The sequence below is a fragment of the Melitaea cinxia genome, chromosome 27, assembly GCF_905220565.1.
Source record: "Melitaea cinxia chromosome 27, ilMelCinx1.1, whole genome shotgun sequence".
Taxonomy (NCBI): domain Eukaryota; kingdom Metazoa; phylum Arthropoda; class Insecta; order Lepidoptera; family Nymphalidae; genus Melitaea; species Melitaea cinxia.
The window spans coordinates 1,418,208-1,443,530 of NC_059420.1; the positions used below are offsets into that span (position 1 = coordinate 1,418,208).

The 25,323-nt window shown below is 35.5% G+C and overlaps 2 protein-coding genes and 4 non-coding genes across 6 annotated transcripts; 2 read left to right on the top strand and 4 right to left on the bottom strand.

Annotated features, from left to right (window-relative positions):
• Positions 1 to 778: 778 nt before the first annotated feature.
• LOC123666856 lies at positions 779 to 9,485 on the bottom strand. Its single transcript, XM_045600879.1, has 5 exons — positions 9,417 to 9,485; positions 6,056 to 6,189; positions 3,987 to 4,103; positions 2,466 to 2,556; positions 779 to 1,350 (listed from the first exon to the last, which is right to left on the bottom strand). The coding sequence occupies exons 1-5, from the start codon at positions 9,475 to 9,477 to the stop codon at positions 1,181 to 1,183; spliced, it is 573 nt and encodes a 190-aa protein (XP_045456835.1). The 5' UTR covers positions 9,478 to 9,485; the 3' UTR covers positions 779 to 1,180.
• Positions 7,176 to 7,247, bottom strand: Trnad-guc. Its single transcript has one exon. It is a non-coding gene; the product is annotated as a tRNA-Asp (tRNA).
• Positions 7,344 to 7,415, top strand: Trnad-guc. Its single transcript has one exon. It is a non-coding gene; the product is annotated as a tRNA-Asp (tRNA).
• Positions 9,486 to 9,999: 514 nt separating the features above from the next.
• On the bottom strand, positions 10,000 to 18,836 carry LOC123667258. Its single transcript, XM_045601216.1, has 7 exons — positions 18,792 to 18,836; positions 18,234 to 18,326; positions 17,507 to 17,668; positions 13,299 to 13,433; positions 12,296 to 12,385; positions 10,602 to 10,697; positions 10,000 to 10,041 (listed from the first exon to the last, which is right to left on the bottom strand). Exons 1-7 carry the CDS (start codon positions 18,834 to 18,836, stop codon positions 10,000 to 10,002), a joined length of 663 nt encoding a protein of 220 aa, XP_045457172.1.
• On the bottom strand, positions 14,908 to 14,979 carry Trnad-guc. The gene has a single exon. It is a non-coding gene; the product is annotated as a tRNA-Asp (tRNA).
• On the top strand, positions 16,406 to 16,477 carry Trnad-guc. The gene has a single exon. It is a non-coding gene; the product is annotated as a tRNA-Asp (tRNA).
• Positions 18,837 to 25,323: the final 6,487 nt, after the last annotated feature.

Below are 25,323 nucleotides of genomic sequence, written 5' to 3' on the forward strand. Positions count from 1 at the left end.
TTTGCCGTGGTCTGGGTGTTTGTGCAGTCCTTGCGGGTCTCCCCACCGTGCCTTGGAGAGCACGTTAAGCTGTCGTTCCCGGTTGTTATCATGTACACCTGATAGCGATCGTTACTCATAGTAGGGAATATATCCGCCGACCCGCATTGGAGCAGCGTGGTGGATTAAGCTCTGATCCTTCTCCTACATGGAGAAAGAAGACTATGCCCAGTAGTGGGATATTACAGGCTGAAGCGTACATTATATATGTACAGTCTGGCCGTAAATACTGCTACAAGTAAAAATAAACTAAGTCGCGATAGACGAGTGAATGTGATGAAACCTCTCGACCTCAGATCGCCCGTAATTTATTTTTCCTTTCATTTTCGTTGTATTCTCTTTCTTTTCCAATGGGTTTCGTCCTACTATAATTTTTTTTTAGTTTCAAATGCTAAAAGCACTGGTCTATAAGAAAAAAAGCCGTTGGAAAAAACTATCATTACAGCCGTGCTATCCCTCAATAATATATTTTACCAGCTGACCCGGCTAACGTTATTTTGCAATAAACGTTATTGGAGGGGGGGGGGATTAAGGGGGTTACCCTTCATCCTCCCCCTCTTATAACTGAGGGATATGAAAAATAGATGTTGGCCGATTCTCAGACTTACTTGATGTTGATATGCAAACAAAATTTCATAAAAATCGGTCCAGCCGTTTCGTAGGAGTTTGGCAACGAGCATCGCGACACAAGAATTTTATATATTAGAGAGATATTCGAACGTAAAATAAAACAACATAATTTATACATATTTTATTGTGCCACAAAATATTTACAATTGCAGGCGGCGACTTCATTAGCACACAAACTTTCATATTACATCATATATTACGCTATCAAAATAATTGCTCCTATTGGTCGTAGCGTGATGTTGTATAGCCTATAGCTGATATTTAAAAATATTATTATCTTTCCTTTAAGGGGAGTGACAAGGTAAAAAGTTATTAGTTAGTAGTATATTAATGTAATAATAAACTTCGAGGGTAGTTTTTATTAAATAACTATATTTATTAAGGGGATTCCCCACTTTTAGATAAGTTCACTTTGTCGTCTAGACCTTAACAACGGCCATAAATGATGGTAATTTTTATTATTTTAGCACTTTGTATGTCGAGCGGGTCCGCCAAGGTATTCACTGCAGCCCTAGGCCTTAAGAGCAGCGTCCAACTCAGCCAACTGCAGTGTTGCCCGCCTCAACGTCTCCGCTTGCTGTGAACTGGACTCGTTCAGTGTTGCCATGCTCTGTTTCAAGTTTGACAGTCTAGCTGAAACGCGTTGCTTCTCCGCTAGTAATAGTTGCCTGGCCTTGGAACCTGGAACAAAAAATGATGTATATGTTTAATTCTGTGTGGCTACGGTACTAAAGAATATAGCCACCCCCTCTCTTCCCGTGGGTGTCGTAAGAGGCGACTAAGGGATAACACAGTTCCACTATCACCTTGGAACTTGGAAAACCGACCGATGGCGGGATAACCATCCGACTGCTGGCTTTGAAATATACAGGCCGAAGACGAGCAGCAGCGTCTTCGGTGCGACAAAGCTAGCCCTGCGGTCACCAACCCGCCTGCCCAGCGTGGTGACTATGGGCAAAACACATGAGTTCACGTTATTTTTGGCGTAAACTTGTGGAAGCCTATGTCCAGAAGTGGACTGTAAAGGCTGTAATGATGATGATGAATGAATTCTAGGCAATTTAGTGTCCATCTTGTATTGGGATAGGGCACAGGAGGAAATATCCTGCTCGAAATCGGTGCAGCCCGACCGGGGAAGTACCTCGATATTACAGTGTATGATGAATCAACTTTGTATGTGATAATCTCATCCAGAGCAGAACGCAGGGTAACGAATCATAAGGAAATATTAATTTCGCTGAAAGATCAACACACACTTGATGAACATCCAAAAAAAAGTGTGCATGCAATTCACACACCGCAGAAGCGAAACTTCCGAAAGGTTTTTTTCACACAGAAAGTACAGTGTAATGTATTCATTCATACTCTCCTATACATTGTGTTTGTTATCGTGAAGGATTTTAGTTTTATTGAGTTTCAAATCACGACTCTAAAGAAGTTTCACCTCTAAAATTAAACATTTATAAAAATTCAGTCATGGCAAATATCATCTAACAATTTCGAAATGGCTACATTTTACCATTACAATGTTATGGTAATGTAGGTACATTACATTGTTGTTAGGTAACGTACCCAATTGTTATGTAATAATCTTTAATATAAAACAGCATTCATTACTCTGCCCTAATCTATAGTATAGTAAATTAACATTTATATAACACCCAGACTTAGACGAGCATCAAACCCACGACCTCCGGATCAGGAATCAGAGTCACTACAAACTGCGCCAAGTGGCTAATCAAAAACAAAATCTATGTCACCTTAGCCTAGCAGTGGGATACCCTCGCAACACTCACCCAGCAGTGGGATGTAGTCCCCCGCCCTCTCAGAGCGGACGTCCAGAGCGAACCACTCGTTCAGGTCGTCCGAGTCTGATGACGGTAGCTCCTGGGAAAAATAAAAAAAATACAATTATTGATTATTATCGACGACCGCTTTGGTGTAACGGTGCGTGTGCCGTGTCAGCGGCGCCTAAACACCGAAGGTCGCAGGTTCGATTCCCGCTCGGATTAGATATTTGTTTTTATACAAATATTTATTTCCGGTCTGGTCTTTAGCCCTTGTGGGTCTCCCCACCGTGCCTCGGAGAGCACGTTAAGCCGTCGGTCCCGGTTGTTATCATGTGCACCTGGTAGCGATCGTTACTCATAGTAGGGAATACATCCGCCAACCCGCATTACAGCAGTGCGGTGGATAAGAAAGAAAGAAAGAAAGACATTTATTTGAGACACATACACTGCTAACAGACATACAACTAACACAATGAGAGCAAAAATACAATAAAAAATGAAAAAGTAAAAATTTTAATAATTTAAAAAATTAAAATTTTATCAAATAAAAAATTAAATTAAAAAAATAAATAAATAAAAGAGTAATATTAAAAAAAGCAACAAATACAGCATCGCTTTATAAGTTTAAACTTAAATGTAGAGAGAAGAAAAAATAAAAAAATAAAAATAACCATACACATAACACAAAATTCATCTGCCAAAGTTATTAATTAACACCTGTACAGCAGTGAGTGTACCGTCACAAAAAGGGTGGCCACTCAGCACTTATGGAAATACAGAAATCATAATAAGATCCTTAAATTTTACACACTGATTTTCAGTGTCCACCTCGGACCATTCGAACGACAGCGGCAGCAGCCAACAAATAGTAGTTAAGCTGATCTTTCTTCTACATGGGGAAAGAGGCCTATGCCCAGCAGTGGGATATTATAAGCTGAAGCGAAGCGATTTTATTGATTATTAATTAAGGATCGTCCATAACCACGTGATGTTTCTAGCAACTTTTTGACAACCTACCCCCATTTCGTAAGGTCTTAGACCCCCAACCTCATAAGCAAAAACAACGTGTAATTTATTTGAGCAAAGTAAGTTTATACATTCAGAATATATCTTTAAATACATGTATAATCTGTATAATTTTGAAAAAACAGATCATCGCGTTACAAACAAACATACATACGAACACCTTTTTAACATTTATATATGAGTTTTTTTAATACAACTCAGTCAGCAAACAAGCGTACAGTTCAGCTGATGGTAAGCGATTACCGTAGCTTATAGACACCTGCAACACCAGAAGCATTACTCTGTTGCCGACCCTACCCCCGATCCCCTTCAGCAGCTCTGGTCACCTTACTCACCACGGGAACACAAGCTTGAAAGCAGTATCACTTAGCTGTGATCTTCTGTAAGGTCGAGGTATTTCCCCAGTCGGGCTGCTCCAGATGTCCAGCAGGAGAGTCCCCGCTGTGACCTCAGTCGCAGTATGGATTAGTCCAGCGGTCACAGCACCGCGCCGGTACCCACGTCGTAGCTGTCGTCGCCGGAGCGCGAGCTGCGGTCGCTGGCGTCCTTGTTGGCGTCCAGGTCCGCGCGCCCCGGCCGCTCCGGGCGCCGGCCACCGTCCACCAATGAACCCAGCTCCTGGAGACACAACGGCTTCCTCATTCGAGCACCCTTCAAGAGCGCTTTCAAAATTATCATCGTATGGGGTACACTTTGTGAGTGAGAGACGTGGGAGGGAAAGTTGTGGGGTAAACCAAAACCCAGTGGAAGTCGATCTAAAACTGACTTTACTAGATCGTTCAATAAGTCCCGAGACTAACCTGGAAATGGCGCATATATTAAAAACTCTTTTGATTTTTAAAAAGTACTGGCTATCAATACAAGAATATGTGTCAAATTTTTAAAAATGGAACAATAAAATTATTGATTTTGAAACATTTAAGTGACGCTACGGTTGTAATTTCGATACAATGGAAAAAAAACGAGTTTCGCGTGTTGATAAAACATTGTTTTTTAATGGGAAAAAATACCGTTGAAGCACAGCAATGGCTTATAAAATGTTATGCAGGATCAGCTCCCTCTAAAGCAAACATTTGTTGGTGGTATGCCGACTTCAAACGCGGTCGCATGGACACCAATGATGGGGAACGCTCAGGTCGTCCAAATGACGCAGTGACTCAACAAAATATTAACCAAGTCCTCAAAATCGTATTGGAAGATCGGAAGGTAAAAGTGCGAGAGATAGCCGAGATACTGAAGATTTCAGCTGGTAGTGTTTTCACTATTTTACATAAAAATTTGGCCATGAAAAAGCTTTTTTCTAAGTGGGTGCCGCGTTTGTTTATAACTAATCAAAAGGAACAACGTATCAATGATTCAGAGCGATGTTTGGCGCTGATGAATCATAATAAAAAGGATTTTTTACGTCGGTATGTAACAATGGATGAAACCTGGATATACCATTTCACTCCGGAATCCAATCGGTAGGCAGCGGAGTGGAGAGCGGCTGGTGAAAGCCGCCCGAAGCGTCCAAAGACTCAGAAATCGGCCGGTAAGGTTATGGCGTCTATATTTTGGGATGCGCATGGAATACTTTTCATCGACTACCTTGAAAAGGGGCAAAATATAAATAGTGACTATTACATGTGCTTATTGGAGCGATTGAAGTACGAAATTGCGGATAAACGGCCTCACATGAACAAAAAGAAAGTGGTGTTTCACCAGGACAACGCGCCTTGTCACAAGTCCGTGAGAACGATGGCCAAAATTAACGAATTGGGTTTCGAATTGCTTCCTCATCCCCCTTATTCGCCAGACTTGGCCCCCAGCGATTACTGGCTGTTTGCAGACCTCAAAAAAATGCTTCAGGGTAAGAAATTTGACTCAATTAATGAAGTTATCGCAGCAACGGAGGCTTATTTTGAAGCCAAAGACAAATCGTTCTACACACATGGGATAGAAAAGTTAGAAAAGCGTTGGAGGGACTGTATCGCTCTTGGAGGAGACTATGTTGATGAATAAAAATTAATTTTATAAAAAAGACTTTTTTTTTTAGTACTTAGTCTCGGGACTTATTGAACCACGTGTTATAAAGATTATTTTAAGTATATACATAGGCCTGTACAGACGTGTGAGGTATGCACAAATAACAATTTCCTAAGAAATAATAAAGAATCATAGTATTTAAAACAGTGATTTTTGATCGGCAAGAAAATTTAGCAAAATCGATCCAACCAGCCAAAAGTTCTGAGGTGAACATACTTAAAAATAATAATCGTATTAAGAACCTCCTCCTTTTTGGAGTCGGTTAAAATAAACAAATACCCATTATTGTAACTGGAATATAACGTCAGATATCGTTCACATTTAAATAAGAACACACGAGAAGCACCAGCTATCTTTTAACGAATTATCAAAATCGGTAAATCCAGTAAAAAAAATTACAGTCTAATTGAGAACCTACCCCCTTTTTGAAGTCGGTTAAAATAAATAAAACATCGTTTCGTCTTCTTATTACAGCTGTCCTTTCACTTCAATCCACCCCCGGGTAACTACCTCTCCTTCACCTTAACCCACCACAGGTTACCTACCTCGTCAAGGTCGAACTGCTCATCCTCCAGGAACTCATCTTCATCTATGATCTCATCGGGTTCCACTCTCTTGACCTTCGGCTGGACCTTCTTCGGAAGCGACGTCGAGGTCACCTTCGATTTATTCGCCACTGCTGGATAAAATATTTATACTATTAATTACTTGTTACTTTTGGAAAAAAAATTTGGAAACAAACGTTTTAAATTACATGATAAAGTTAAAACTAATACAATAATATAAAAGTTAATAAATGTGTAAAATTTTCCATAAACTATTCACAGAAGAGCTTAAGAGCACGCATTTAAAAGAATTCGTCAAAATTTTAAAAATAGAATTTACAATATGACGTCACATAAAAATTTATAAGTAAGTTACATCAATATATATATATATATATATATATATATATCTGTACGTGAATCAAAAGCTTTGTACCCCTTTTTACGAAAATTGAACGGACGGAGGCGTGTGAAATATCGTACACTTATAGTTCATATAGAGAAGGAGTGCAGAATGCTAATATATTTTTTTAAATTATGCATAAAAATATATTAAATCAATAAAAAAGAACATTACACGCACTATGCCCCTTCTATTAATCTTATTACATAGTACCTACATAGCTATGCAGACATTATGAAGATCTGTTTTTTCATTTTCTGAAAAAAATGATAAAATGGAGAAACCTCCTTTTGAAAAGACACTCCTAAGGTAATACGACGTGGTAGTCGAAAAAATTATCAATTAAATACGTATTAGTGTGGATTAATCAAAAACACTCGACGAGATTTAAATGGCGCCAGATTTCGAACAGAAAAGTAATCATTGAAATATGTACGCCTAATAAAAAATTAGAACGAAAAAAACTACAGCCAAATGGAGAACATCATCCTTTTTTGAAGTCGGTTAAAAACGTGTGTATTCACAAAAAAAATAATAATAATAAGACGGTGAGCTTGAAAGATAACATACTTTGAAAAAATATCTTATGGAAGAATTAAAAATTTTAAAATCTTAAAAAAAATGCATTACACGAGCAAAACCACAGGAAATAATTATACTAAATGAAAATTGCTCGAAAATATATGATAAAAAAAAAAATAAAAAAACAAAAAGGTTCTCTCCGGCGGGGAATCGAACCCCGGTCTCCCGCGTGACAGGCGGGGATACTGACCACTATACTACCGAAGACTTACTACGTACGGCCAAAATAACAAACAGTATGTAGTAAAGGCATTGATACAACACATTCCAAATACGAGTCACAATTTCGCACTCCTCTCACGGTCTTCGGTAGTATAGTGGTCAGTATCCCCGCCTGTCACGCGGGAGACCGGGGTTCGATTCCCCGCCGGAGAGATGCTTTTTGAATTTCATTTTTGTTTCTTATATATTTTTTAATTTTTTTTACCTAGTATAGTTTCTCTCGCGACTCTGCTTGTGTTCTGTATAATATTCTTATACGAACACGTGTTTCAATAAAACCACATTATAATGTTTCTGTAATTTTTGTAATTAATCCTCGTTTCAATTTCAATTTTTTTTTTATTTAACCGACTTCAAAAAAGGAGGAATCTCAATTCGACTATACATTTTTACGTGTGCCACCTCATAACTATTTACTGGGTACATTTTTACGTTTATCACCTCATAACTATTTACTGGGTGTAGCGATTTTGATGATTCTTTTTTTAGTCGAAAGCTGACGCTTGTCGTGTGGTCCCATTTTGATTGAGATCCGACGAGTACCGTTTGAGTGATCACTAACAATGCGTATTAGATAGACTTCGACTACATTTTGGAAGTTGGAGGGAGATGTAGGTTAGGTGGAGCTAAGAAAGTTTTACTTCAGTCGTGTGGTCTAAAGCACACTCGTTTTATATATTTTAATGTTTAGAAATATACATATTTTTAATATAAATAAAAAAAGAGTCGTAATAATTAGTCAAAATATAAATATCGAGTGCATATTAAGGTCTCATATGCAGTATTTATTGGTGAATGTAACTGTTCATCGGAATCTGATTTTCCATTATAGGCTACCAAGCATTTATTATTTATATATGTATAGTATATGTCTTCGCAGGAATTCTCATATCCTCTTGTTATTATATTGTGTATTATTCCATCGTGACACACCTCACTACCTCAAAGAACGCTTTGCGTTTCTCTGCGACACCCATGATCGGTCTCTTCGATCTGACTCAAATCTACTTCTTAAGATTCCAAATCACACTTCTTCGTTCTACGCCAACTCCTTTTCCGTAACATCTGTTAAACTCTGGAATTCTCTCCCTCTCTCTATAAGACAAGCTCAATCAGTCTTTAGCTTCAAAAAGTATCTTAAGGCTCACTATCTGTCACTAAATTCGCCATGATTATCTTTTCATCTTTGGATCACATAAATATGTATGACTTGTTTATATTTATATATGAGTATATGTGTATATGTGAATGTATGTAAGTGTGTAAGCATATGTATGTATGTATATATGTATGTATATATGTATGTATAATTTTATAATCTATTGTGATGTATTATAATTTCTATAACAATTATTTGTACACTTCCTAACCGCTTTTCTATGCGCTGTCCTATACCCAAAGGTTGTCTGGAAGAAATCGCTCTTTTAGCGATAAGACCGCCTTTGTACATCTTCCTCTAATTGTACTACTTTTGTTTGTATCTTTTAATGGTGTGCAATAAAGAATATTATTATTATTATTATTATTATATTAACATGCAATAAAGACTAGTATTTATAAATTAAATGCAAATAGTTAATTTATAAAAGACTAGCTTTTACCCATGGCTTCGCTCGCATTGATTTTTCTTTTAAATAAAAATTATCCTATGTTACTTCTAATACCTCCAGGAATATGAGTACAAAGTTTCATGATGATCGGTTGAGTAGTTTTCGCGTGAAAGCGTAACAAACAAACTTACATTCAAATTTATAATATTATATTAGGGACTAACTGTTCCCGTGACTTCGTCCGCGTAGAATTTAACAAAAAATGTATTGTTCAATTCAGAGAGTTATAAAATAAATAATTTCTAAAATAAAAGTAGCCTAAGTTACTCCTTATTAGATCAGCTATCTGCCAGTCAAGGTTCCGTCAAAATCGGTCCAGCCGTATCAGAGATTAGCCGGAACAAACAGATAGACAGGTAGACAAAAATTGTAAAATACTTATTTTGGTATATGTACCGTGTATACATATATCCATTTAGTAAAAAGCGGTCATTTTAATCAACACAGAACAACAAACAAACACTCCAATTTTATTTATTTGTGTGTGTACATCCAGAAACATTGCATAAGCTTATAGTTATTAGTAACTGTGTCCGATACTCACTATATGCTTGTCCCCCGACGTTCCTCGTACCTTTGGCTGTACTTTTGGCGGCCACGTTCATACGTTTAACGCCAAACATTCGCTTCACAGTCTGACCTTCATCCGACGACTGGAAATATATAAAAATAAATAAATAAATATCTTGTAAGACACACACTCGACTGATCTGGTATAATGGTGCGTGTGCCGTGTCTCAATCGGGAGTGTATATTTGTGTTTATACAAATATTTATCTCCCCACCGTGCCTCGGAGAGCACGTTAAGCCGTCGGTCCCGGTTGTCATCATGTACACCTAATAGCGATCGTTACTCATAGTAAGGAATGTATCCACCAATCCGCATTGGAGCAGCGTGGTGGATTAAGCTCCGATCCTTCTCAGTGGGATATTACAGGCTGAAGGGAAGCGTATACACACACCGTCGTCTGTTCCTAAGCAACTTAATGCTTGTGTTATACGTGGTACATAGAAATAATACACATTTAAATATATATGAATAAAATATTACACCCAGATTCAGGCGGGAATCGAACCCGCAACCAGTGGAGCAGAAAGCAGGGCTAAGAAACGAGACACGAGTAGGTTCACAACTGAACTTGGACCGCTCCTTCTGTTGGACTGATTTTCTGTATATAATTTATAAATGGTATGTAGTGTGTGGTTAAAAATGTGTCACGATGTATGTGGGCGATAAACTCCGTAACTACTGAACCAACTTTTATCAAATATTGTAAGCATCTGTAATTCGGTCTAATTTGGGAGATAGGGTAGTTTTTATCTCAATTGGACCCGGTAGGTGGCGCCGCTATCGACGTGTAAGCTATCAAATTTAGTAGCTGTTTTCCAGCAGGACAGGACAACATCTGCCAGACGCGCTAGTTCTGTATGTAATAAAATTATTATTTAACCGAGGTAGGGCACAGCAGGAATTATCCTGCTCAAAATCTGGAGCAGCCCGACTGGGGAAGTACCGCGCCCTTACAGAAGATCACAGCTAAATAATACTGCTTTCAAGCAGTGTTGTGTTCCTGTTGGTGGGTATGGTGACCAGAGCTCCTGGGATGGGGGTAAGGTCGGCAACATAACAATGCTTCTGGTGTTGCAGACGTCTATAAGCTACGGTAATCGCTTACCATCAGGTGAGCCGTACGCTTGTTTGCCGAGCTAGTTGTATATAAATTCTCACCTCGTCTGTATCCCCATCACTCTCCGGCTCAGCTCTCCTCGGATACTTCTTCATCATGACATTCTTTGCCACTTTCAATCTCGCTATCTTCGCACCCTGGAACATAAACAGTAAAATATTATCCTTACTAGTACTATAACTGGTTTAGTATTTTTGTTTCATAAAGTTTGTGATGTTTCAGTGATAAGGAAACCATGATCTGATGATGGCATCCCAGAGAAATCGAGGGGAACCCTCGAAAATCTGCATAACTTTTTAATTGGGTTTGCCGATTTTGATGATTTTTAATTTAATCGAAAGCCGATGTTTATTATGTGGTTTTATCAGGTGGTGGTATATATATTTATTTATTTATTTATTTATAAGGGATGGTACACAGCACAGACTGAGGTAGGGCACAGCAGGAATTTCCTGCTCAAAATACGGAGCAGCCCGACTGGGGTAGTACCTCGACCTTACAGAAGATCACAGCAAAATAATACTGTTTTCAAGCAGTATTGTGTTCCTGTTGGTGAGTAAGGTGACCAGAGCTCCTGGGGGGATTGGGGATTGGGTCGGCAACGCGCTTGCGATGCTTCTGGTGTTGCAGGTGTCTATAGGCTACGGTAATCGCTTACCATCAGGTGAGCCGTAAGCTTGTTTGCTGACCTAGTGACATATAAAAAAAAAAAAAAAAAAAAAAACAGAAAAAATTATAAAACAAACAAGAATGAAATATAATCAAAAAGGCCAATTACGACCATCCATCCGTTTAAAATTTAAATTAACAAACGTGAAAAACAAAGAAAAATAAAATAAAAGGAAACACAAAACACGTTGAAAAAAAAGAAAAAAAATCAGAACCAATCAAACTGCACACAGTGTGCAGATTTGATTAAAATCGGTTAAGTAGTTTAGCAGTCCATCGAGGACAAACAACGTGACGCGTAATTTATATTATATTGTTTAATTAACACATGTCTTGATAATATTTTAAAAATTAATAAAATTAAAAATATTTTAATGTATTTTGTAAATAATTTCATTATGTATTATTTTTGGCAATCCAGATATATGAAAAGTGCTGGGCATGTGTACCCTACATGGAGAAAGAGCAGTGAGATGTCACAGGCTGAATCAATTAACCAAAAGTTAAAAATTCATATGGAAATCAAAACAAATCAATGTTTACAGGGTAGTTTTTATGTACATTTCTTGCAAAATAATTACACTTAAAAATATTTAATAATTGATTTTTTTTAAAACTAGTGAATGTAAAGCTGGTGAATCCGTGACGAGAGCGTTACGAAAAGTGTGATCGGGCGAGGCGAACGGAGCGAGAGAAAGGTGCGTGCACATATTTTCTTTCTCTCTTTATCTCATAGCCAGTTACGTTTCATATATCTAAGACACAGTGCAGGCCTATTGTGCAGAAGTTTTACTTCAGTCGTGTGGTCTAAAGCACGCTCGTTTTTTATTATATTTATACTAGCTGACCCCGCAAACGTTGTTTTGCCATATATGTTATTAACACCCTTAATCCCCTTATAACTTAGGGGTATGAAAAATAGATGTTGGCCGATTCTCAGACCTACCCGATATGCCCACAAAATTTTATTAAAATCGGTCGAGCCGTTTCGGAGGAGATCAATGTTTAACACCATGACACGAGAATTTTATATATTAGATTATTAAGTAGTTGCATTAAAACTCACTTCAAACATATATTCGTCATCGTCACTCGACTCCTGGCCCTTCTGGTCGACCTTTTCAATCTCCTTACTCTCATCACCGCCCAGCATCCGCTGAAATTTGAGATAAAAATACTAGAAAAAAAATTCATAGTTAGCACAAAGTCGTTACTCCCATGAGTATGTAACGTGATTAGATCATAATTCAAAATATAAATATTTTTATTGATCCAAAACTAAATTATTAATTTTATCATAATTATATTAAAATGTCATATTCGTAATAGTACTGTGGTCAAAATAACAACTTAAAAGCAACTCGCCTGCATTAAAAGTCAAACAATAAATATAACTTAGTAACTTACAAACAGACAGAGATTCAGAGATTAATTGTGTTTGCTCGCAAACGAAAAAAAAACCGACTTCAATTACATCGACGAGTAATACAACGCAGATCGACGAAAAAATAGTCAACTAAATAGGCATTATCAAAGATTACTCAAAAAGTTGTAATCAGATCTCGATGATATTTAAATGTGACCACATGACAAACATCAGCTTTCGATTAAATTAAAAATTATTAAAATCGGTACACCCAGTAAAAAGTTATTGCGGATTTTCAAGAAGTTCTCTCGATTTCTCTGGGATCCCATCATCAGATCGTGGTTTCCTTATCATGGTACTAAACTAGGAATATCTTCTTTCCAACAAAAAAAGAATTATCAAAATCGGTACACCCAGTAAAAAGTTATGCGGTATAATACAACGTAGGTCAACGAAAAAAGCGTCAAGTAAAAACGCATTATTAGATATAACTCGAAAAGTAGTTGTTAGATCTTAAATAAATTTAAATGGGACCAATTGACACACACCACCTTTCGATTAAAACAAAATTTGTCGAAATCGGTCTACCCGGTCAAAAGTTCTGATGTAACATACATAAAAAAAAAAAAAAATACAGTCGAATTGAGAACCGCCTCCTTTTTTGGAAGTCGGTTAAAAAATTCTAAACTCATTACCAACTCACCAGTAACTCATCTGTGTCGTGTCCATCATCACCCGAGTGTTTGGAATCGTCCAAGTCACTCTCCGCCTTCTTTTCGATCACCCTCCCATCGGTCTTCCTAATTAGGAACGCTCCCAGTTCCCCCGGGAACTCTGTCTAGAAATGAAAACAATTACTTTGAAGACATGTAAATAAATACGTAAGCGCCTCACACTCGACCCCATCATGATTCACTCCTGTGTCGGGAGGTCGGAGATACACAAGCACAAGTACAAACTCCCAGACCACGGTAAAAATCTGTATGACTAATACATGTTTTTTTTACCGTCAGCATCGGACCACGTCCTAGCTTTACTGGGCAGTCACAGGACTGTCGATTTTTAGTTCTAATGATAAATCGCCTGTGGTATGATATATGCATGTTTGACAAAAGGAATGACCATTTTGAACCTGTGGATGTCAATTTTGTATATGTATATATATATATATTTCTTGTGTGCGTGTGTATGTCACTGAACTCGTCCTAGACGGCTGGAGGGATTTTGATGAAATTTTTTGTGTAAGTTCAAGGGGATTCGAGGATGGTTTAGATTCTGGAAAATATTTATTTAACTAATTTTTCATTTATAAGCAGTTGTTAATTTTGGAATGTTTTACATTGGATCCGGTAGACTGCGCTACCATCGCAGCATCAAATATTAAAATTACTCTATTTTAATTTCAGTTTGTCCCGACAGTTGGTGCTGCGATCAAATTAAGAAAAATATTTGAAATTTTGTGTTATGGCAAAACAACGTTTGCGGGGTCAGCTAGTATATATATATGACACGTACCAATAGCCAGTACTATGAACGCTGCGCCCACGCGACATTAAATCCAGTCAATCTGTACACAAACATGCTTAAACATCCCATTTTACATATAAATCATAGAAAAATAATTGTTCGCTTTCAAACGGGATTAAAACCGACTTCAGTTCACCTCGATAAGTGTCATACAATACGCATTAGGGTTTATACATCGGCAAGTATCATACAGTATACATTATTAGGGGTAACTTAAAAAACTCGACTCTACTCGATAGATATCGTTTAAACTTAAATGAAGCCACAAGAAAAGTACCAGCTTTCGATTATAAAAAGAATCATCAAAATCAGTACACTCAGTGAAAAGTAATGAGGTAACTAACAGATAAAAAAATACAGTCGAAATGAGAACTTCCTTTTTTTCAAGTCGGTTAAAAACTAAGCGTTCATAGCGTGTTACTTAGATTTAAGACATATTAAATATAATAATTAAGTCATAATTATGTACATTTATTCAAAGTTTAAGTATCTTTACGTAAAATGGAAATTATCTGAATTGTAAATATTAACAGACAGAACCGCGGTCTTAGCTAGTGTTATATAGAGACAGTGTTCTCTCAACTTTACCAACTAAACAATAATTAATGCATTCCATAGCAGACTTCAAATATTTCAATAATATTGCTGAGGAAAAAATTCTAAATCGTAAAACTAATTATTTTCATAATTATCGTTAGAAGAAAAAAGAAAATCTGAAAATTGTTGTTTAGTAGTATGAGTAAAAAAAAACGAAAAATAAAAAGAAAAATAAATACAAAAAGCATCTCTCCGGCGGGGAATCGAACCCCGGTCTCCCGCGTGACAGGCGGGGATACTGACCACTATACTACCGAAGACTGTGAGAGGAGATGCGAAATTGTGACACGCATTCAGAATGAGGTGCGTTTGTGTTTATGACATTTTGTTATAATTAAAATTACTTTTCATTAATTTTTGTTCTCCTGATCAATATTTAATCATTGATATCCTCAGTTAATGTTACTTTTAGTTATTTTATTAAAAAATATAACAATATAAAGCGTATTATTAAAAATGTCATTAATAATACTATCTAAGTATAATATAATTATGTATAAATATTAAATTATTATCAATATATCTATATTATATGTAGAATGTAACATTTTATATTTGATAGTTTTTGCGATTATTGTAAAATTTACGTTATTATTGTTAATTTAAATTATTTACTTAAACTAACCTAAAAATATTCTGTATAAGTAAAAACGAAATGCCGAAATGTAAGTACGCGCATAAGTTAACGCCTGCACCGAATGGAATATCTTTATATAATGTATTCCGTTATTCTTTTTACCCGACTGCCAAGGAAGGGTTATGTTTTTCGCGCGTATCTTGTATGTATGTATGTATGTAATATTCTTTACTACCTCATATTTCCAGAACCACTGAACGGATTTACATAATTGAGGTATCGTTAGGTTCGTCTTAGCTGCCCAAGTGTTCTTAGATAGGTGACATTAAAAAAAAATCAAACATGGCGGCTGCGCGAAGCCATTGTAGTTAATGAAAAAAAAATTTTTTTTTCTCGAATACTTACATTAAGGGTATCAAATTGAAGGGCACAATACAAGGATTTTAAAAAGGTATATCATGATAATTTCGTTTATTTAGGGCAAAGGTTGTAGAAAAAACATTAAAAAAAAACAACATTCACAAAAACTTTCAAATTTGAAATGTTACATTGTAAATATTACATAGATATTACATAGATATTACATAAATATTACATAGATAGATATATATATTTGATTATATATGTATAGATTTATCAAATTTATTATCTTTTCTTTTTTTTTACGTTTTTTTTTTTTTCTTGTTCTTAGTAAATCTTCTTGCACTGTTTGCCTCGCTATATTAAACACTTACTCATGACCATGGGTTGACTGGAAGAAATCTCTTTCAGAGATAAGTCCACCTTTGCCATAAATATTATTCCTATGTTGTTTTTACATGTATTTTTTGAGTGCAATAAAGTATATAATAGATATGTAGATAGTAAATTAATATTGGTTCGTCTTTTTTATATGTAGAATTAGTAAGTATTATGTTTTTATTACATGTTACTTAAATCGTTATATTTACTATTGTTATAAAAATTATCAACAGTTCTCTCAGTATCTTAATAAAACAATTAAAAGTGACATTAATGAAAGATAAGAATAATAAAGAAGTAATTTACGTCATAAACACAAAGGCTACTCATTCTGAATACGTGTCACAATTTCGCGTCTCCACTCAAGGTCTTCGGTAGTATAGTGGTCAGTATCCCCGCCTGTCACGCGGGAGACCGGGGTTCGATTCCCCGCCGGAGAGACGCTTTTTTATTTATTTTCTTTTTCAATTTTCTTTTTTTTTTTTTAATTCATATACTACTAAACAAACAATTTCAGATATTTTTTTTCTAACGATAATTATGAAAATAATTTGTTTTACGATTTAGATGTTTTTCCACGGCAATATTATTTAAATAACTAAAGTCTGCTATAGAATGCATTAATTATTGTTTAGTTGGTAAAGTTGAGAGAATACTGTCTCAATATAACACTAGCTAAGACCGCGGCTCTGTCTGTTAATATTTGCAATTCAGATAATTTTCATTTTACATAAAGATACTAAAACTTTGAACAAATGTACATAATTATAACTTAATTATGTCTTAAATTTAAGTAATAAGTTACAAACACAAAACTTTTTAGCCAATTTCAAAAAAAATAGAGAAATTATCAATTAAACAATTATTTTAATGTGTGCTACCTCCTAACTTTTTACTGATTGTATTGATTTTGATGATTCGTTTTTATTTGACAGCTGGCACTTAACCATAATGTATGTGTATTTATCACTATACATATTCATATTTAAATGCGGACTCTATGAAGAAAAATCAAATCTTATATATAAAATTCTCATGTCACAATATTAGTTAAAATACTCCTCCGAAATGGCTGGAAAGATTTTTATGAAATTTTGTATACATATCGAGTATCTATTTTTCATACCCCTAAGTTATAAGGGGGGAGGGGGTTAAGAGGGTTAGTATAACATATATGGCAAAACAAAGTTTGTGGGGCCAACTAGTATTTTATTATAAATACAGGCTTACGTAAACATTGTTACCATAAAGAAATGTCTTTAAAAATAGATTACAGTCTGAAATGTTTATACAAGTCAAACTTTTATATGTATCTTAATTTTATATTCGATTTTGATGATACTTCCTCTAATCGAAAGCTGGTGATTGTTGTGTGATCCCATTTAAATTTGAACGAGATGTGATGATTACTTTTTGAGTTATCTCTACTCATGTGTATATATATTAAAAATAATTATCTATCGGCATACCTGATCAGCGTTATCAGTATTGTCAAGTTTTCTCTGAGTATTCTCGGATTTGTTGCCAGTTTCTTGAGTCGAATTGTCAGTAGCATCATGGGTTGCGTTAACTGTCTCCGATACACTTGTCATTGTGTTGTCTTGACTCGTGTTCACATGTGAATCTTCTGCCTGATTTTAATAGGCCTTGATAATTTTTTTACGTTTTATTTATGGCAAAGTTAAAAATTTTAGGTTCAATAAATTTGATGTCAATTTTGCTGGTTATTCATATATTTTATCTAGAATATAACTTGCTGATAAGCTATCAGACAGATAATTTTAGTATGTTAGTTAACGGTAGTAAAAAGTAAAGTAGGGGAAAATTTTGCTTTGGTTATAAAGTTTATCTAACACATAATGACTTGATAATTAAAAATGCGGAAAACCGAGCCCACAACAATACAATACAATACAATTAAACATACGATCTTCCTGATGGAAAGCAGTTACTGTAGCCTATGAACTCCTGCAAATCTGGAAGCATCGCAATCTGTTGCTCATCCTATCCCTGACCCACCCCCGGAGTTCTGTACCTTACTCACCACAGGAACAGAACATTACTTCAGAGCAGTATTATTTATGTGATCTTCTGTAAGGTCGAGGTACTTCCCCAGTCGGGCTGTTCCATATTTAGAGCAGGTTATTTCCTGCTGTGCCCTACCTCATGAAAAAAATAGTATTATAACTAACTCACAGTGGGATTATAGTCGTCATCAGTGAGTATACCCTCGCTCAACCATTCCTCTTGTCCCTCGTCCATTTCTTCATCGCGGTCTTTTGGAGCCTCCTAGGTGCAAATACAACCATTTATTATGCGGGTGACGGAACAATTCTAATTTTTAAATAAGTGCGAATTTATAAAAAAAAAGGGAATGGACTGATTTTTTTCACGTTATTGACTATTGCAAAAATTCGAATTTTTTTTGGTAAGTAAACTGAAATTAATGTCTTTTTAAGTTAACGGTTGATTTAAGTATTTAATGGGAACAAAAATACTCATAATATCAACTTTGTTTTCATTTATATATTAGCAAAATAATTAATTTTTCAACACGTTAATCGGGTACGATCGAAATTTTGTTCAAAATTACAATTGCTGATGATTTTAAAATGAGTTTTGTATTATTATCATAATGTTAACATTTATTAGAAATTAACAATGCAATTAGAAAATACGTTTTAGTTATTTATATCAATTTAATTAAGTAAAACTCGTAAGGTGGTTTATTTATTTCAGTTTGTAAACACTAACCTCAACTTTAGAAACTTTCGCCGATGGTTCCTCATAGTCAGACATAATTTACGGAATATTGTATACACTTAACACTGTACTTAATTTTTAATTTTTTAATACTTTAATATTATATTAAAATGAATGTGAAAAGTAATTTTAAAGTATATATCTTTTATTTTACGTGCTAATTTCAGTGTTACCAGTACAAGTTCGTCTAATTCCCTTAAAAAAACTCATCTTATTGATAACAGTTTTAAGCGTAATTTAGTGAAATAGGTATTAATATTTTCTTTTACACTTTCCTATATTTTTCACTCCTATCTCTTGGATTATTTTGCTTCTTCTGTAAATCATTTTTTAATCTCCAACTATATCGGGAAGTTGCATAACTTGCAATTGAACTATATCGGGAAATTGTGTATTTTACAATGAAATTTTCAATACATATAATAAAATTGTAACGGGTCACTGTTTGTACATTTAAAATATATCCTATCTTCTATATTATCTATCTCCTCTTTCCTATCCTATTCTATTATATTCTCCTATCCTATTTCGGGTTGTCTGGAAGAAATGGCTAAAAAGCCATAAGACTGCCTCTTTTACTACATATTCTTAAGTTGTCTGTATTATTATTATGTTGTATTTGCATCCTGTGGTGTACAATAAAGAGTAATAAATAAATAAAATATATGAGAAAAAAATATTATTAAGACCTTTATCAGCGCAATAGCACCCAAAACAATGATTTTCAGAATTTTTGTATGTTTTTCTGTTTGTCTGTGCGTTTGTGCACGCTAGTCTCAAAAAAAGACTAATTTGAATATGATGTGGTTTTTATTTATATATTTTGGCAAGCTTAGCTTAACATTTCGTGTTTGTTTCATGTCAATCGGTTCGTAAATAAAAAAGTTATGGCAATTTTAAGAATCACGTTAAACATGTATTGTAGTCACTATTCCACGCGGACGAAGTCGCGAGCACAGCTAGTACCCAAATAAGTCGGTGGTATTTTATTTGTATATTAGTGGCCTGCCCCCACTTCGTAGGGTGCAATGCTGATGCTAAATATAATATAAAATATAAAATAGATATTTGCACTGTAAGCGCAAAAAAATATGTTTATTTACGACATCACATTAGAAACCTCTAAAACTATCAGTGTTCCTCTACTACATTATGCATGTCTTGTACATACATATAAACGTTCCTCTGGAATCACTCTATTTACTAAAGAAACCCGCATCAAAATCTGTTGCGTAGTTTTAAAGATCTAAGCATACAGACTACAGCGACTTTGTTTTATACTATGTAATAATGATTTATTTTTATTACTGACAGTTGTAATACAGTACATACATAATACACTGTCTATTGCCCGCGAATTCGTTCGCGTTGGTGTTTTTATTTTATCTCACGTGTTATGTGTTTTTTTTTTTATGTACAACTAGGTCGGCAAACAAGCGTACGGCTCACCTGGTGGTAAGAGATTACCGAAGCTTATAGACGCCTGCAACACCAGAAGCATCGCAAGCGCGTTGCCGACCCAATCCCCAATCCCCCCCAGGAGCTTGGTCACTTTATTCACCAACAGGAACAAAATACTGCTTAAAAACAGTATTATTTAGCTGTGATCTTCTGTAAGGTCGAGGTACTACCCCAGTCGGCCTGCTCCATATTTTGAGCAGGAAATTTCTGCTGTGCCCTACCTCAGATAAAGTATGTAACACAAATCACGCATTTTTAAAAAAAGGATTCCACATGTAGGGTGCCTGAGCCTTAGCGAAATGTTTTATGTTTAAATGTTAAAATTAGAAAGAACTATAGGTTCGAAACGTTTATTAAATTTAAATGTTATTAATGTTAATGAATGTTAATGAGCGCATCCGATTATAGACACGGTGAAATATGAATTCAAGTAACATGCACGGCGTTGGCCTAAGTTATTTAGTGCGGCGCCCGTGCATGTGCGATGTTGTTTTGCTGAGCAACACCTAAATGCTCGGTAATTGACCGAACAGCACATATGTAATTTCAATAATATAATAACCAAAGAACTTTTACTTCAGTCGTGTGGTCTGAAGTACAGTCTTTTTGTTTGTTTTTAGAACAAAAATTAAAATAACGTAGTATTCAAATTGTTAGAATGAGTGAAATGAGTTGTAAGTCAAATAAAATCGTTTTGTTGTTAATAGATTATTTAAAACAACCGTCAGTGCTCATAGGCGCGCGATTTTTTTAATTAAAACAGGTTAACAAACAAACGTTCGGCTCACCTGATGGCGCCTACCATAAGCAATTAGCGTAGCTTATAACTTACTGTTATTCAGAAACTCCTCTTCAATACAATTTTAATATCAGCCGTGGAATACTGATGCGTAGAAAGCGGTGTGTCTTATCTCACACTGATGCTTAATTCAGACGCGCAACGTTATACAAAAACTCTTTAAAGAATTATTCAAATTATTCAAAAACGGGATATTGACCATGTTTTTTATTTTCACAAAAAAAATAACAAACTCTAAAGAAGTTCATTTAATATTACTTAAATTTTAGCTGATAGCGCCGACTATCAGGGTGCAGTCAGCAAGACTCTTAAATCAGCCTTATTATTGCTGTTATGTACCTACTCCTGTTAACGGCTATTACTAGCTGAACAACCAATTATATCCGCTGACGCTATCATTTCTCATTGCAAGGGCATTCGTCTCGCTATACATTGAGTACGAGACCATCCTATTTTTATTTTTATAACACTAGGAAAGCAATAAGCATACGACCCACCTGATGGTAAGCGGTTACCGTAGCATATGGACGCCTGCAACACTAAAAGCGTAGTGTACCGGACCCTAGTTGATAGAAATGAGTGGACTGTATTTTTGACATCTTTTATTCTAGAGCCGGTACTTTGGTTGACCAAGAGAGTGCTGATTCGATTTAACCAGTTTAACGAAAAGGGAGTCTTCAATAGAACATCGTTGTATCGTTGAAGAATTTACGCTTGAGAGAGGTGACCGTTGGCTAGCTTCTATGCGATGTTCTCGGTTGTCTCGTACAAAGGGCAAGCGCATTACCAACTCTACCCCTGACCTTACTTACCACAGGAACCAACACTGCTTGAAAATAGTATTATTTAGCTGTGATCTAGTGTAAGATCACGGTACTTCCCAAGTCCGGCTGCTGGGGATTTACGGCGAATATGTCCTGGTGTGCCCTACCTGAATGAAATAACACAAACACCACAACTTCATGAATCCATCTGTTGCCCATCAACATGGATATTGGTAGCCATAACTTGATTGTCAATATCTCTAAAATAATTGTTACCGGAACATTCCCCATTCCCCATCAATCAACATTTCCCCATGTAGAATGTAGAAGAGATCAGAGCTTAATCCATAACGGTGCTCCAGTGCGTGTTGGCGGATATATTCCCTACTATGAGTAGCGATCGCTATCAGGTGTACATAATAAGATTCGGGACAGACGGCTTAACGTACTCTCTGAGGCATGGTGGGGAGACCCAAAAGGACTGCACAAACACCCAGACCACGGCACACATCTGTATGACCAATACAAATGTTTGTTATTTACGGGAATCGAACCCGCAAGCGCCAGCGCAATAGCCACAAAACCAGTGGCCGTTACGCCAACGCATCACTTATATGGATATTTATTGAAAAAAAAAATAAGTATATCAGTCTACTGTTACCTATAACACAGTTTAGTTGCTTACCTTAGGAAAAGATGACCGTGTGTGTAACATACATATAAAGAAAAAAAATCATTAGTATGTTCATTAAAATCATAATCTCGTATCAAATTACGATAAAAGCTCCTTTTGTTATAAATCACGCCCAGAGTTATTTTGTATGCATTCTTGTGTATCTAGTTATATATTAAAGTTTTGTGGCAATAAACTAATTTGGTTTATTTTATTAATCCTATGTCTGAATCTAAAGAATATATATGAAGTCTTTCGACTCTTGGAAGCTCCTTTTCTATATTCGCAGGGCGCGGGCGTAGGTTATACTCACACTCTTTACAATATTATATTATGTAGGTAGTACTTAAAAAAGTTATAACAAAATTGTAACGTCCACCGAACACGTGGATGCGTGCGCGCTCTTCAGCGTTCCGATCAAGTCTCTCGTGTGGCGGAGGGAGTAACTCAGAGCAATGCCTAGGACTTGCGACCCAGGTGTAGGTTTAAGGAGCTCCCTTTTGAGATGCGCATCAACGCTCACCTTCACTGCTCGAGTTATACGCCTCGCCTAGCCAAATTAATCGTAATAGATAACAATTAATTCGTTTGCACAAATTAATTATTGAACGAGTCTAGGTTAAGCTACTAGCAGGACACAACAAGTGTATCGTGCCAAGCCAGAGCCAAGACTGCCTTAGCGGCGGTTACACCGTTCGTTTCGTTTCGTCAGAATAACTCGAGTAATATAATAAACGAGGGTAGATGACTATCGAACGATGTGCTAGGTGGCGCGATCGTTGCATCTGTTGTTTATAAATTCCTTTCTAATTGCGTATGACAGCGCTAGTGTTGACATATATTTCTTACAGTCTTTTTATTTGTTGAATAGTGATATCATCACTTCAGCCTGATACAGTCCACTGCTTGACATAGGCCTAAACAAGTTCGTGCCAAAAATTGCGTGAACCATGTGTTTTGCCCAGTCACCACGCTGGGCAGGCGGGTTGGTGACCTTAGGGCTTGGCTTTGTCGCACCGAAGACGCTGCTGCCCGTCATCGGCCTGTGTATTTCAAAGCCAATATAGTGATAGAGGCTACAAAATTCAACAAATAAATCAATAATCAATCTGAAGTTTAGAAATACAATGTGAGTGAAGCGGGGAGGGGAATTAAGCTAATAGTAATAATTACACAAATTAAGCAAAATCAATCGTAATTTATTCATTTACTTACAAAATAATATATAATATATAATACACAGTTACATTCATCGAACTATTTCAACGACCCGGCTTTAAGCGTCGGACACATATCCGCGAATAGGCTGAGCGAATATAACATATATAGTACAAGCTTTAAAGTTACCAATAAACAAAATTGTATAATCAGTTCTGGCTTGACATTATACGTAATAATAGTAGGTTTTTTAATTGGTAGCTGGCAACACCTAAAATTTGTACTATTTATATCATAGCTCTTATTTATTCAATGGAAGAAACCTTATGCTTATCCGTTCAAGTGTTTCCAGCCACATATATCATTTACGAATTACCTACAATAATACAATTAATACAATGGTAGGACATATTCCATCTCTCTCTAACGTAAAAATATTTATATTCTATCTCACTCGAAATTATACAATAATCAATAAAACGAAGAAACTTACATAAGTATTATACAAAAAAAAACTTATAATAGTTTTGATATACGAAAAGGAAACACGTGCACTCTCTAACGCTGTTGGAGTCACACTGACAAATATACAACTCATAATGTCTATCTACCCTCAGTTGTACTAATATTTATGTCCACCCCACCATTATATTAACCATAAAACATATGCGTTACACTTGTTACAGTCAGCGACATAATTTTATATTTAAATGAAACTGCTCAAATGGTTTTTATGATAAAATATGTACATTTAAATTTTAAAAAATGCTCATATGTTGAAAATTTTTAGGTACTGTATATACATAATGTACATAAATAACTGGAAAAGAGTTATGAATATGGGGGACTTTTTGGTAATTATATTTTATGAATAACCTGGAAATTATTAAAAAAATAATTGAAGTCTATTTTGAGGTGTTTTTTATACAAGGAAAATTAAAATAAAGTACTAAATGGAAAACATTTTACTTTAAATACTTACTTTACAGAATCCAATGATATAAAGCTTTTCACGTGATTTTTTTTTAATCTGTACATTATATTTAAATTGTAACCGGCTGTCTGTACGCAAGAGATGTGTGGATGAGACTAACTATAGGGTTCTTTATGACAGCAATAGAAGATGAAACTATACTTTTTTTATATTTTTGTCTGTCTGCTTGTTTATTAGGCACAACGTAAAATTAGCTTTAATTTCGCCTTACACAGTTATAATCCTGCATCATCTTAATACATTGTCTAGAAGTGTAGTTATTACTTACTCAGCAATTGTAGTTAAATTGTAATTGCGTTTTCCACGCTCACGAAGTCAAGTCAAAGCTTAGTTTTTTATAGTATTAGATATAAAATGTCTCGAAAAAGTTCTAGATTTAAAAAAAATAAAAAATTGAAATCACAGTCATTATTGCTGTCAAGATTTTCATTATTTTACTTATTTCAATGTGAAAACTGATTATCACTTTTATTTATAAAACTTTAGCTGAAAAAAGGGGATAAATGAAAAGACAGCGGCACACAATTCGAGAGCAGTGTTATTTAGCTGAGATCTTCTCTAAGGTTGGGGGGTACTTCCCCTATCAGATTGCTCCAGATTATGAGCAGGATATTATGCCGAAGATCATGTACGCCTGAAGGATGTTTGCCTTTCAAGTGAATACGATACAACAC